Consider the following 13128-nt stretch of genomic DNA (forward strand, 5'->3'; position numbering starts at 1 on the left):
AATAGTAATTCGCAATATATATATATATATATATATATATATATATAGAAAGAGAGAGAGCGAAGAAAAGAAAGAAAGAGAAGGGTCAAATAATTTGCGGTTTGCCCCCCTCCCTCTCCCCCCAGTCCAGAAATACGCCACTGCAAGTCGTCCACGTAGAAGGGCCGTTGAAGGCGAGCTGCAGTGTCCGGGTGTTTCGTCTTCCATGTTTTGAGGTGGTGCTGCAGGGTTGCTGACAGCAAGAACGGGCTAGAAGAGCAACATGCTGGAAGCCGAGGGCAGGTTGCGCACCTTCATCGACCTGGAGATGAGACTGGCGAACGAACTTTCCAACTTCGGGGACTCTGACATCGTGGCGAACGAAGAGTCGCGTATAAGCGTACTATACGCGGGAGAGAAAATCATCAGTTGATCGATGTCGAGTCTCGCCTAGCGGAAGGCCACGTGGCCGGGCGCGAGCAGCGTGGGCTCGGAGCTCGTGATCGCTGCACGCGAAGTGCGATGCCGAATCGAATATGCAGATATGACGGTCGTTCAGCGCAAGTCGTCCCCGCCTTAAGCGCTTCGGAGGCCCAGCAAAGGTCAGTGGCCTCGGTAGACCTCCGCAGGGCTTGCCTCTGACTCATCACCTACGTGGGTCGCGACCGCGCAGTACTACGTTCGAAAATTGTGGACGCTCCTGGTGGGTCGACCCGCGGCCTCGACCCCCGGGCTTTCCCCCGGGCCCGCCGGGGTTGCCACCGGGCCGCTCCCCCGGCGTGCGGCCCGGTTTCCCGCTGCGGTCTACCGGACTGACGCCTCCCGGTGGCTCGCCTGGCCGGGGTCTACTACCGCCCGGTGGCTTGCCTAGCCGGGGTCTTCCGCCCGGAGGCCCTCCTGGAAGGGGTCTGCCTCCTGGTGTCTTGCCTGGAAGGGGTCTGCCGCCTGGTCGCTCGTCCCTGCGACCCGGCTTCCCGCCAGGTCCACCGACGGGTCTCACGCCTCCACGTCCGCCGGGCTTCCTTCCGCCGCCCCCGCCGGGGCCTGAGGAAGGAGCGCCGCCCGAGGGTGCCGCGCTGCCGCCGCCGCCGCACATGAAGAGCATGCACATACACATGCACATGGAACATACAAATGAAGAGCAGGTTGTCCATGTCCGTCTTGTTCTTGATGTATAGGTCCAACAATGGCGTCCGCTGGTATATCGGCGCGAAGGTACATCGTAGGTCATCACAATGGCGATGGAGCTGCACACTTTTCGTCGTTTTTGGATCAAGTTGTCCACCTTGTAGTCGTTAGGCATATCTGACAGTGGCGGACTCTACGGTGTAGTTGGCGGGAAATAGCGCGGTCGGTCGATGAATGTGAGCCCTCTGGTGCAAGACGTCGGCGCTATGACGTATGATCGGGTCGTTGACGCTGTGCATATGCTGCGTCTCAGGGCTACGGTTTCGAGCACTGCTTTGCCGGTGATGGTCGGTTTCCACGCAGTGGTGGCGGTCTTGCGAGGAGCAAGAGATCGGCGATTCATTTCGCTGTTTTGTATTTGATCTACTTTGTCGAGGCTCAACGGATTGCGCGTTTAGTTTTGGGGCAGATTTTCGGGCAGAGTTTCGTTTTCAGGCGAGTCGAACGTGTCGTCGGTTCTGGTCGCGATCTGAAGGGCTCGTGTAGGCGATCACCTTCGCATTGTTAAGGATGAGCTGACGCTGTACCCTCGCCTCGGACTGGTGCTTCGGTTGTACGCGCACTGTCGGTGGTCTGGCGTTTGCGCTGGCCTCGGTCTGGAGCCATCGGTTGTGGTACGTTCGTCAAAAGGTCTGCCAGGTTGTCTGAGCTCACGCAATGGCGCCAAGTGTAACCTTGGGTGAAAGTATGAATCTCGCGACTACGGTTCCTTACGAAGGTCTTCAAGCCAGAGATCCAATTAACGCTATCGTTGTATCAGTCCAGAAGGAAGCAATACAGGATGAAACCTGAGGCATTTTCTGGATGTAATGCTATAATCTCGCCGCCAAAAGACAAGCAAGCAGCTCTAAACGCGGTAGAGAAATCGTGTTGAGTGCTGCAAGGCGAGACTTGCTAATAAGGAGCCGGACGGTAAAACTGCCCTCGGCTAGTTGTTGACGTACAAACACTACGACTCCGTATATGCAAACACTGCGAAGTGGCACAACTTAGGTGAAACGTATAGGCGAGAGAAAGTCATTAGGCTGCTTATATGCTGGACCCGCACCTCTATCATACCGCTTTCGAAGATGTTACTTTTAATGTGCCACCGATTAGTCAACAATAATAATGACTCAAGAGGAGTTATCGTTTCCAAAGTTTAGCTAAACATCATGAACTCAACTCTTGAAATGGTGCTTTTATTGACACATCGGCAGTTTGAACATTTGTCATTTTTTTTCTAGCGTGCTTTAGCGTACACGTTAATTAATTACGATTATTTATTCATTGCATTCCGTGCGCACGTGTAGAGTTGTAATAAAATGGCAGTATCTGCAAAGGGAAACATTGTACCAATGTTTGTAAATGCTGCGGCTAGTGTTATAGCACAGGTGCTATTTATTTATATGGTAATAAAGTATGGTATTCGAACGTAAAACCCCTGAATTCAATTTTATTTGAAGTGTAATGATAAAATTTTGCACGAACGAAGGGTCAAGAAAATCTTCATCTTAACCTAGCGAAAGACGCGCGTCTCCTGAAGCTTCTTTCCCACCAGCTTGACATGACGTCGCAAATTTTGACAGAGTAGGCTACACCTTGTCGACTGATTATCGGCAAAAAAAGAAAAAAAGAAACTACTTAAAATCAAAGGCACCAAGGGCTGAGCCTAGCAAGGCTCAAAATTCCAACCAAATCCCCAAAATGCAAGAATATAGACCCGTGACGTCGCATTGACATTCCCGCTCAAAGGTGCAAAATTTCAGAAAGTGACCATTTAATCAAGATTTCTTGCCAAGCGAATAAAAGCATAATTTCGAAAAATGGCTGCGGCAGTCCTAAACTTTTAAAAACATTCGTAACCTTAGTCAATAATGCAGTCCGTGTAGTCCGTAAATATTAACATTTCCTGTTACATGCAAGAAATGCCAGAGAAAAACGACTTCCTGCAATTGCGAAAGCGGTGATATCAGACGTATTCTGCATGAAGCGCTACTAGAAATTAAAGTCGACGGAGAATTAGAACATATACTGCTATATAACGCTTCGGGCAGCTTACAGCTCTGCTCGTGCTAGCCAACCGCATTTATTTGGCGACAGGGTTGACACTTGAACCACTTGGTCAAAAATTTAATGGTAGAGCTCAGCGGTTAAACCAACTTAGGAGGAGCAAGATCGTGTCGCGATGAGGCTGGCGCTGTCAAATGACATTTCATGACGGGAAAATTATTATTTTCCCTCCGGTGGTTCTGAGGCATGCATGCAAGAACCGCCGTAACATCAACACGAAACACAAAAAAAAAAAAAAATAGCTGCGGCTTAGCTCAGCTAACCCTGGATATGCAAAGCGATAGCTTGGTTTAGCCTGGTTAAGTGTTGGTTTCACTTGGTTAACCTTTGATTTAGCTGTAATTATTATACTAGCGCCTCCTCTATTTTTTCAATGCCAGTGAAATCGCTCGCTCCGCAATGGGAATTGAATAAAAAAGTTGTCGCAGTTTCACCTGAAAGGCGAAGCATCAATTGCGATAGCAAATTTGTAGAGAGCTATATGGAGTAATGATAGTAGCTTTATCAGCTGTATAAACTTCGACATGCAGCAGCACCGGCAACACGCAGAACTGTTGTCGACGCCGTCGGCGTTTTGCCCGCGTTCGCACAAAATGCGTGCGGCGTTGGTGACTGTTGCCGGAGCCTCTGATATAAATAGGCACTTGGTGCCGCAGCTAAACGTCGCCTCCCCCCCCCCCTCCCCCCCAAGGCCTTTCGCGCGTCGGAAGAAGGCGCGTTTGCTCTACATATATGGTGATTGTAAAGGAGGAAAGAGACGCCTACTTCTGCAGCCCTTCAGGGAGCACGGCACAGAACGCGCGTTTGTTCGCCGTGCGTTCACTCCCCGTGAAAGCGCGCGTCCCTTGCGCCCTTTCACTCGCACATACAGCGTTCGGCGCGCGGCGACGATTTCATCTTCATTGACGTCATACGGAACCTCACGGCGACGACGACGGCGACGCCGACGGCAGAAATCTGCTTTGGAGTGTCCATATAATTGCTATCGCAATAAAAAGCCCTTCCATTGGAGTGTAGATGGAAGACTAGCGAAGCTGTACTATGGTGGGAATTATTTCCAATGATGACTATTAAGATGTGATGGTGTAATTCGTTATTTGAACTATTAAATAATGAGAAATATATATGATCCGGTGGTTTTCATTTATTTAGTGACCATAGGGACCATGACCTTATGGCCGCTACGGTACACCGCCATAGGGTGTACGGCAAAGGCAGGCACGTCCTTCATAAACACGTCACCAACGCCGCGCGCGTTCGGTGCGAACGCGGGCAAAACGCCGCCGCCGTCGACAACAGTTGTGCACATTGTTTGTGTGACCGCACACAACCACTGTCAAAACGCTGGCTACGCGACGAACGGCTAAACACCGTTGTCGACACTGATAGGGGAGAGGCGGGCGAGAGCCCAGAGAGTGTCGGCGGCAGAGGCCGGCAGGGCTGCGCGCATGCGCCGCAGTGGGAGAGCGGGCACGCACACGCAGTCTAGGGTGCCTCGATGGCCTCCTCGCCCACCACTCCCCTTCCACTGGGAAGTCGCGTTTGCTCTCCGCCGTGCGTTCGCTCCCCGCGAAAGCGCGCCTCCCTAGCCCTTGCGCGCTTTCACTCGCACATAAGTCGCGTTTGCTCTCTGCCGTGCGTTCGCTGACCCGTGAAAGCTCGCGTCCCTCGCCCTGGCGCGCTTTCACGCGCACATACAGCATACGGCCAATGAGAATTTTAGATGCGAAGCATCTTATGGTCGGGGCTATGTCACTGCCTCCCTCCCTCCATCCATCCGCCGCGCGACATCCACACCCGCCTGCCACCTCCCTCCCTCCATCCATCCGCCGCGCGACATCCACACCCGCACTGCGCATGCGCATCCTCCTCCCCCTCCTCTCCTTGTATGTATATGTATAGTATATGTACGCCGAGCTCCAGCTTCCGGAACCGGAAGCCGGCTTCTGTTTCCGGTTCTGGTTCCGCTTCCTCTTCCGGTTCCGGAAGCCAGCTTCCGGCTTCCGGAGAACACTTCCGTCGTTTTGCCCGAATGATCCCCCGGTGCTTCGCTCACTAATAATCATTGACTTCGTCCTCTCATTCTCCTCCCGCAACGCCGCGATGAGTGCCACGGACAGCGCCAGCGTCAACGCCAGTGTCAGTGCCGTGGACAGCGCCGCGGAGAAGAGGGCTTGAGCCGCTGCCACGAAACGGCAGCGGCGACAGGCCGATCTGAAAATTAATGGGAACTTGAGTCGACCTCGGAGCCGTTGGTCCGCTTTAGTTCAGTTTGTTGCCGCGTGTGACGCTACCTAGAGGGTACGACGAAAGGTACGACAGCTTGCGTCACGCGTGCGTCTGAGCGCGCAGCTGTCGTTCGGGAGGAGATGCGGTAACTCTTCACGCGTCTGTCAGGATTACTTCCTCTGACTTCCGTCGTGAGGCGCCACCCAGAGGGTCTTTAGGTACTCTCCCCCACGACCGTAAAGCAGGCGCGCTGCCCGACGGGGGAAGTAGGAAAGTGCGATCAGAGAGGGTGGTAAACCGACCGCATCTGGCAGGCATTGAAAAAAATGTCACAGTTTCGCCCTAAGGGCGAAGCAATGAATGCGATAGCAACACAGCAATGTCATACGAAGTAATGTGAGCGGCTTTGGTAGCAACAACACGCAGAACTGTTGTCGACGCCATCGGCGTTTTGCCCGCGTTAGCTCAAAATGCGTGCGGCGTTGGTGACTGTTGCTGGAGCCTCTCATATAAATAGGCACTTGGTGCCGCAGCTAAACGTCGCGTCCCTTCCTTCCCCCTCCCCCACGGCCTCTCGCGCGTCTGAAGAAGGCGCGTTTGCTCTACATATATGGTGATTGTAAAGGAGAAACGAGACGCCTAATTCTGCAGCCCTTAAGCGAGCAAGGCGCAGAACGCGCGTTTGTTCTCCGCCATGCGTTCACTCCCCGTGAAAGACGCGCCCCTCGCGCCCTTTCACTCGCACATACAGCGTTCGGCGCACGGCGACGATTTCATCTCCAAATGACGTCATACGGAACCTCACGGCGACGGCGACGGCGACGCCGACGGCGACGGCGACGCCGACGGCAGAAATCTGCTTTTGAGTGTCCATATAATTGCTATCGCAATAAAAAAAAGGTTGTCGCAGTTTCACCTGAAAGGCTAAGTATCAATTGCGATAGCAAATTTGTAGAGAGCTATACGGAGTAAGGATAGTAGTTTTATCAGCTGTACAAACTTGGACATGCAGCAGCACCGGCAACACACAGAACTGTTGTCGACGCCGTCGGCGTTTTGCCCGCGTTCGCACAAAACGCGCGCGGCGTTGGTGACTGTTGCGGGAGCCTCTGGGGGCGGCTCGGAGGTTTTCGACGAGATCAGAACGGGACACTCGTCGAGCAGCGTTGGAAGTCTTTACCACCTTCCCGCCTCACAACGTTTTTATATAAATAGGCATTTTGTGCCGCAGCTAAACTTAGCCTCCCCCCCCCCCCCACGGCCTTTCGCGTGTCTGAAGAAGTCGCGTTTGCTCTACATATATGGTAATTGTAAAGGAGGAAAGAGACGCTTAATTCTGCAGCCCTTAAGGGAGCACGGCGCACAACGCGCGTTTGTTCTCCGCCGTGCCGTTCACTCCCCGTGAAAGCACGCGTCCCTCGCGCCCTTTCACTCGCGCATACAGCGTTCGGCGCGCGGCGACAATTACATTACCTTTGACGTCACACGGAACCTCACGGCGACGCCGACGGCAGAAATCTGCTTTGGAGTGTCCATATAATAATTGCTATCGCAATAAAAAGGTGCGGCCTGCCGCGTGCATCGAAAACGGTGTGATCCGCCGCGGCGCCACACGCCGGGGTCTGTTGTCTGGCATCGACATAGCAAATGCGTCAGGAACGCGCTTCGAACGCCGTCGCGCGTGCATGCGAAGCGTTCCATCCCCCTCAGCTAGCGCCGTTCGGCTCAGCCAAACGGCCGACAATGCAACTACAGCCGTCACGTTCGCTCGCATAGCAGCGCACCCGACGCGGCAGGCCGCACCTTTTTTATTGCGATAGCAATTATATGGACACTCCAAAGCAGATTTCTGCCGTCGGCGTCGCCGTCGCCGTTGCCGTCGCCGTCGCCGTTGCCGTGAGGTTCCGTATGACGTCAATGGAGATGAAATCGTCGCCGCGCGCCACCGAACGCTGTATGTGCAAGTGAAAGGGCGCGAGGGACGCGCGCTTTCACGGGGAGTGAACGCACGGCGGAGAACAAACGCGCGTTCTGTGCCGTGCTCCCTTAAGGGCTGCAGAAGTAGGCGTCTCTTTCCTCCTTTACAATCACCATATATGTAGAGCAAACGCGCCTTCTTCTGACGCACGAAAGGCCGTGGGAGGGGGGGGGGGGGGCAGGGAAGGGAGGTGACGTTTAGCTGCGGCACCAAGTGCCTATTTATATCAGAGGCTCCGGCAACAGTCACCAACACCGCACGCATTTTGTGCGAACGCGGGCAAAACGCCGACGGCGTCGACAACAGTGCTGTGTGTTGCCGGTGCTGCAGCATGTCCAAGTTTGAACAGCGGATAAAACTACTATCCTTACTCCGTATAGCTCTCTACTAAGTTGCTATCGCAATTGATGCTTCGCCTTTCGGGTGAAACTGCGACAACTTTTTTATCCAGCGGCCGTGGTAGTGGGCTCAGAAAAGGGCGCGGGAGTTGCATGTTGCCTGCCGAGAGGGGGCGCAGCAAGACCTGAAACTTGGCTCCGGGACACGGCGGCTGCCGAGTGGGCGGCGTTGCTTTTACCATTTCTCTTCGAACTGCGGTTTCTGCACTACTGACCTAGCAATTATTTGTAGGGTAAAAAAAAAAGTTGTCGCAGTTTCACCCGAAAGGCGAAGCATCAATTGCGATAGCAACTTAGTAGATAGCTATACGAAGTAAGGATAGTAGTTTTATCCGCTGTACAAACTTGGACATGCAGCAGCACCGGCAACACACAGCACTGTTGTCGACGCCGTCGGCGTTTTGCCCGCGTTCGCACAAAATGCGTGCGGCGTTGGTGACTGTTGCCGGAGCCTCTGATATAAATAGGCACTTGGTGCCGCAGCTAAACGTCGCCTCCCTTCCCTGCCCCCCCCCCCCCGCCCCCCCCCCCCACGGCCTTTCGTGTGTCAGAAGAAGGCGCGTTTGCTCTACATATATGGTGATTGTAAAGGAGGAAAGAGACGCCTACTTCTGCAGCCCTTAAGGGAGCACGGCACAGAACGCGCGTTTGTTCTCCGCTGTGCGTTCACTCCCCGTGAAAGCGCGCGTCCCTCGCGCCCTTTCACTCGCACATACAGCGTTCGGCGGCGCGCGGCGACGATTTCATCTCCATTGACGTCATACGGAACCTCACGGCGACGGCGACGGCGACGGCGACGGCAACGGCGACGGCGACGCCGACGGCAGAAATCTGCTTTGGAGTGTCCATATAATTGCTATCGCAATAAAAAGTGCTATTTTCCGGACCACTGCACACGGCTCTGGGAAGATTGCAATGATGTCAATTGAATGTCTGCTCAGTTTGTTTTATTGCGATAACAATTATATGGACACTCCAAATAGGATATCTGCCATCGGCGTCGCTGTCGCCGTGAGGTTGCGTATGACGTCAATGCCGATGAAATCGTCGCCGCGCACCGGACACTGTATGTGCGAGTGAAAGGGCACGAGGGACGCGCGCTTTCACGGGGAGCGAACGCACGTCGGAGAGCAAACGCGCGTCCTGCGCCGTGCTCCCTGAAGGGCTGCAGAGTCTCTTTCCTCCTTTACAATCACCATATATAGAGAGCAAACGCGACTTTTTCCGTCGCGCGAAAGGCCGTGGGGGCACAGGAGGGAGGGGAGGTGACGTTTAGCTCCGGCACCAAATGCGTATTTATATAAAAACGTTGCGAGGCGAGAAGGTGGGTAAGATTTCCGACGCAGCTCGACGAGTGTCCCGTTCTGATCTCCTCGAAAACCTCCGAGCCGCCCCCAGAGGCACCGGCAACAGTCACCAACGCCGCGCGCGTTTGGTGCGAGCGCGGGCAGAACGCCGACGGCGTCGACAACAGTTCTGCGCGGTGCTGGTGCCGCTGCATGCCCAAGTTTATACGGCTGTTAAAACTACTATCCTTACTCCGTATAGCTCTGTACTAATTTGCTATCGCAATTGATGCTTCGCCTTTCGGGTGAAACTACGACAATTTTTTACAGTCATTGCGCTTCTGCGCGAAGTTTATTTTCCCTATTTCAGTGCCACAGCCTAATCATACGCAAAGGGTTGACCCGTTACCTTCGTCATGCCCTTTGCTCTAACCGCATCGGGTTTGATTGGTAAACTGCCGTGGTACACTACGCTGCTGCAGGAAAGTAAACTTGCCAAGCGCTCGCATAGGCTCGGATGCCAATTTGCTCAGTATTTATGGATATGCAATCTCAAATTACTTGTCTACGGCACGCGTGCACGCTCGCTGTTACAAGACCCCGTCCTTACCATACAATGCATCAGATTAAATTGGCCAAAACAAACAGATAATTATCGGGCTAATCACATAATTAGTCGTAATTAATTAGGCAACTTCTCAAATATTAAATTGGATTAAAATTGTCAATCGGAAAACTGTAGAGCAGTATGAAAAACTCCCGATGCAGCTTTCTGTTCCTTTATGCATGCTACATTAGTGTTTTTCCGAGCGTGAAAGAAGCCCGCGAATACACGGAAATTACCGCGTGACGGCCGCTCGTATTCGCAGGCTTTTCTTTCATTCTAGGAAAAACACTTTCATGTAGCATGCATTGAGCAACAGAAAGCTGTATCGGGAGTTTTTCATGTTGCTTTGCAGTTTTCTGACACATTTAATCTAAGTATATATTATTTGAGAAGTTTCCTAATTAAATACGACAAATTACGTAATTAAATGGAATGCAAGAAATAATCTATCTCCAAGCGACGGTAAACAGCATTACCTTGGTTCTCTCCAGCTACGTCGCATTTGCATATTTTAACACGAAAGTGTTTTATGCCGGGGTCCACCAAGACTTCACTGACGTATTTCCGTCACGGAAATACGTCATAGAACATAATACAAAGAAAGAAACCAGAAGAAAAAGTTCCACAAACATGCAAAATTTGGAAATCGAACCCACGACCTCTCGGTCCGCGACGATAGATCGCCGAGCGTTTAACCCATTGCGCCACAAACGCTTTTTTTTCTTTATTGTATTGCGCCACAAACGCATTTGCAGAGAGCTACACAGACGCGCCTTATATATCTAACACTCCTCCGTGTACCCGCGCTCTTGCTCGGGGCGGTGCCGCCGCCTACGAGCAGAAAAGAGAAGTACTGCATTATGACACTAACGCGCACCGACAGTGAACGCTTCGGTGGTCTCAGCACTACGACGCCTCGATGCCAGCATTCGAAGGGACGCTGGCATCAAGAAGCACTACCAACGCCAGGTGGCGTTCACCGTACTCAGCACAGCGGAGCGTGGCCTCCGCAATTAGCTCTGAAAATGTTTCTGAAGTTGATCGCGGAGGCTGCAATTACGACGCGCTGTACGCGCTGATTTGACTCGGTGACGATTCAGTTACGTGCTTTGTCTTGCGCGTTGTATTAGTGTGTCAGTTACGTGCTTCGTCTTTCGCGTTGTGCTAGCGTGTGCAGCGTAGTGCAGCTTCCATATGCACGACGGTTGCTCATGGTCATCGACGTCGGTAGTCGTGATGGAGGAGACGTGCCACCAGGCGTCAGCGTGGGTGCATCAACGCCTAAGGGCGCTTTAGCCACAAAACACCAATAGACATTATATATCAATGTGCAATAAACATTACACTACTTCTGTGAAGACACGTTTCACTTTCGTGTTCTATACCGATTCCTATATAAGAGGGATCAACCACATTTTTTTTAAATATTGGTGCATGATTATTGGGACGCCCTGTATATCGCTGCTCGAAATGTAGTTCGCAGAGCGCGCATGTTTCATCCAATATCTGCACGGTGAAAGTTCCGTTCCCACTGCTTTGTTCGTTCTTAGTCTCGCGGAACAAGGATGGCTTCGGTGCTTCTTTCACGTCACTGTACCCCGTACGGCACTCGGGCGCAAAACCATAGACACTTTTAGCAGAGCGTTGCTTAAGCTCCGCTCCGCTAACATTTCAAGCACACTGCTGGCTGCACGAACTGCGTTGATTTCGCTTGTTGGCCATGCGCGTCTTCCAGAGACGCTTGTCACGCGCTTAACGTGGCTGTAAAACGACAACGCAACCAGTAGACGCTCACACGGCTTCGTAGCGGAGCGTGGGCAGCGTTCTTCGTTCCGCTGCCGATGTGAGCGTTGTGCGCGCGCGCATTAGTGTTCCCGCTAGCGTTCCGTTGAGCGGCTTCGAGCATACGACGGTATGAGCGGAGGCGACCTTGAACGCTCTGCTAAAACTGGCTAGTAGTTGCGGCGACGGTTAAACATTTTCGCCTACCCGGGACACACGTCTGTAACGTGGGCGAACGCAGCACCAGCAACGCGCAGAACTGTGTCGACGCCTTCGCACCGAGCGCGTGCTGCGTCCGTGACTGTTGCCGGTGTGTCTGGCGGCGGCTCGGAGGTTTTCGACTGCACATCAGAACAGGACACTCGTCGAGCAGCGTCGCAAGTCTGCCACCTTCTCGCCTCGCAGCTTTTCTAAATAGGTGGGTCTCTGTTTGTGGATCTGTGCTTGCTCGTGCTTGAGCAACTTCTTCTGCACGTGTAAAACGTGCATCCTATATCTGCAGTTCTATCCGTTGTCACCGAAGCTTGTGTTCTCTGCATGCGCAACGCGAATTGTGTAGTACTTTCTGGAAGACACCAGCGATGACTCTAGAACCTTCGAAGACTCATTCATAAAAGCCGACGCGCTTGACCGGCAGATCAGATTGATCGGCTTCGAGTGTCGCGTGTTTTGCGGGCACAAGTTCGCCCAATAAAAAGTTAGTTTCGTCATTCACAGTTTTGCTATTGTGTTACTGACCGTCACTACCACGTCACAGTCTGGCATACGGTGTATACTAAAGGTCCTAGAGGTTGTCTTTCAAAAAGACTGACGTAACGTTTGGCCGTACAATATTAGCTGCTTAATGCCGTGGAAAGGTATAGGACGAAACCGAGGTGAATAATGAATGACTGTAGGTACCTCATTCGTTGAGATACAAGTCGTGCTTTTGAAATATAAGAATTATAAAGGCACGCGGCCGAGAACAGTCTTGTATTAGCAGAGACGCGCTCTACGAATGTCAAAAAGCAAGTCTGAGGTCGTGGTTTCGATCACCGCTGTGGCTGCCGAATTTCGAACGGTATAAAATGAAAAAAAAAAAGAACACTCGTGTACTTATTAGATTTCGGTGAAAAAAAAAAAAAGACCAGATGGTCAAAATTATTTTGAAGTCCCTCACTACGATAATAATCAGATCGTGTTCTTGGCTTCTAAAGCCACAGAAATTATTCTGGTTTACAACGACCCATGAACTTCATTGCAGCCGCCCAGCCTAAAGCATAAGCAAATGCGTTCATTTTGTGAAAGTATAGTGATTAAGTACTTTGATGTGCTCATCATGGGTGGTTGCATAATAGAATGCAAGGAAAACGTGATTTTTAGCAATGTGAGAAAGAGAAGCATAGTGACCCATCTCACTAAAAGAAAGGGATTGTTTATTGCTAAAATATATAGTGGTCACTTGAGTAAAACCAGAGGACGGCAGCCCGGAAACTGAAATGTAGTTCAAGGCAGTTCAGGAACACGTTCACTTGCCTGAAGCCACAGGAGGCCATGCACACAAACGTGACAGCTTTGACGACACAAAGCTCAGGTTATGTGCTTCTTATAAACATCAAAAAAGGTCAGTTCAAGTTCACATCTGCGGCG

The 13128-nt window shown here is 52.0% G+C and overlaps 1 protein-coding gene across 1 annotated transcript; it reads left to right on the forward strand.

The window, feature by feature from the left end:
* Window positions 1-262: 262 nt before the first annotated feature.
* LOC119463898 (formin-2-like) lies at window positions 263-1157 on the forward strand. Its single transcript, XM_037724719.1, has 2 exons — window positions 263-366; window positions 653-1157. The coding sequence occupies exons 1-2, from the start codon at window positions 263-265 to the stop codon at window positions 1155-1157; spliced, it is 609 nt and encodes a 202-aa protein (XP_037580647.1).
* Window positions 1158-13128: the final 11971 nt, after the last annotated feature.

The sequence above is a fragment of the Dermacentor silvarum genome, chromosome 9 (assembly GCF_013339745.2).
Source record: "Dermacentor silvarum isolate Dsil-2018 chromosome 9, BIME_Dsil_1.4, whole genome shotgun sequence".
Lineage (NCBI taxonomy): Eukaryota > Metazoa > Arthropoda > Arachnida > Ixodida > Ixodidae > Dermacentor > Dermacentor silvarum.

Coding starts and splice junctions, on each gene's coding strand:
- LOC119463898 (XM_037724719.1), top strand. CDS start 263: ATGCTGGAAGCCGAGGGCAGGTTGCGCACCTTCATCGACCTGGAGATG. Junction 367..652: donor GACATCGTGGCGAACGAAGA/GTCGCGTATAAG, acceptor GCGACCGCGCAG/TACTACGTTCGAAAATTGTG.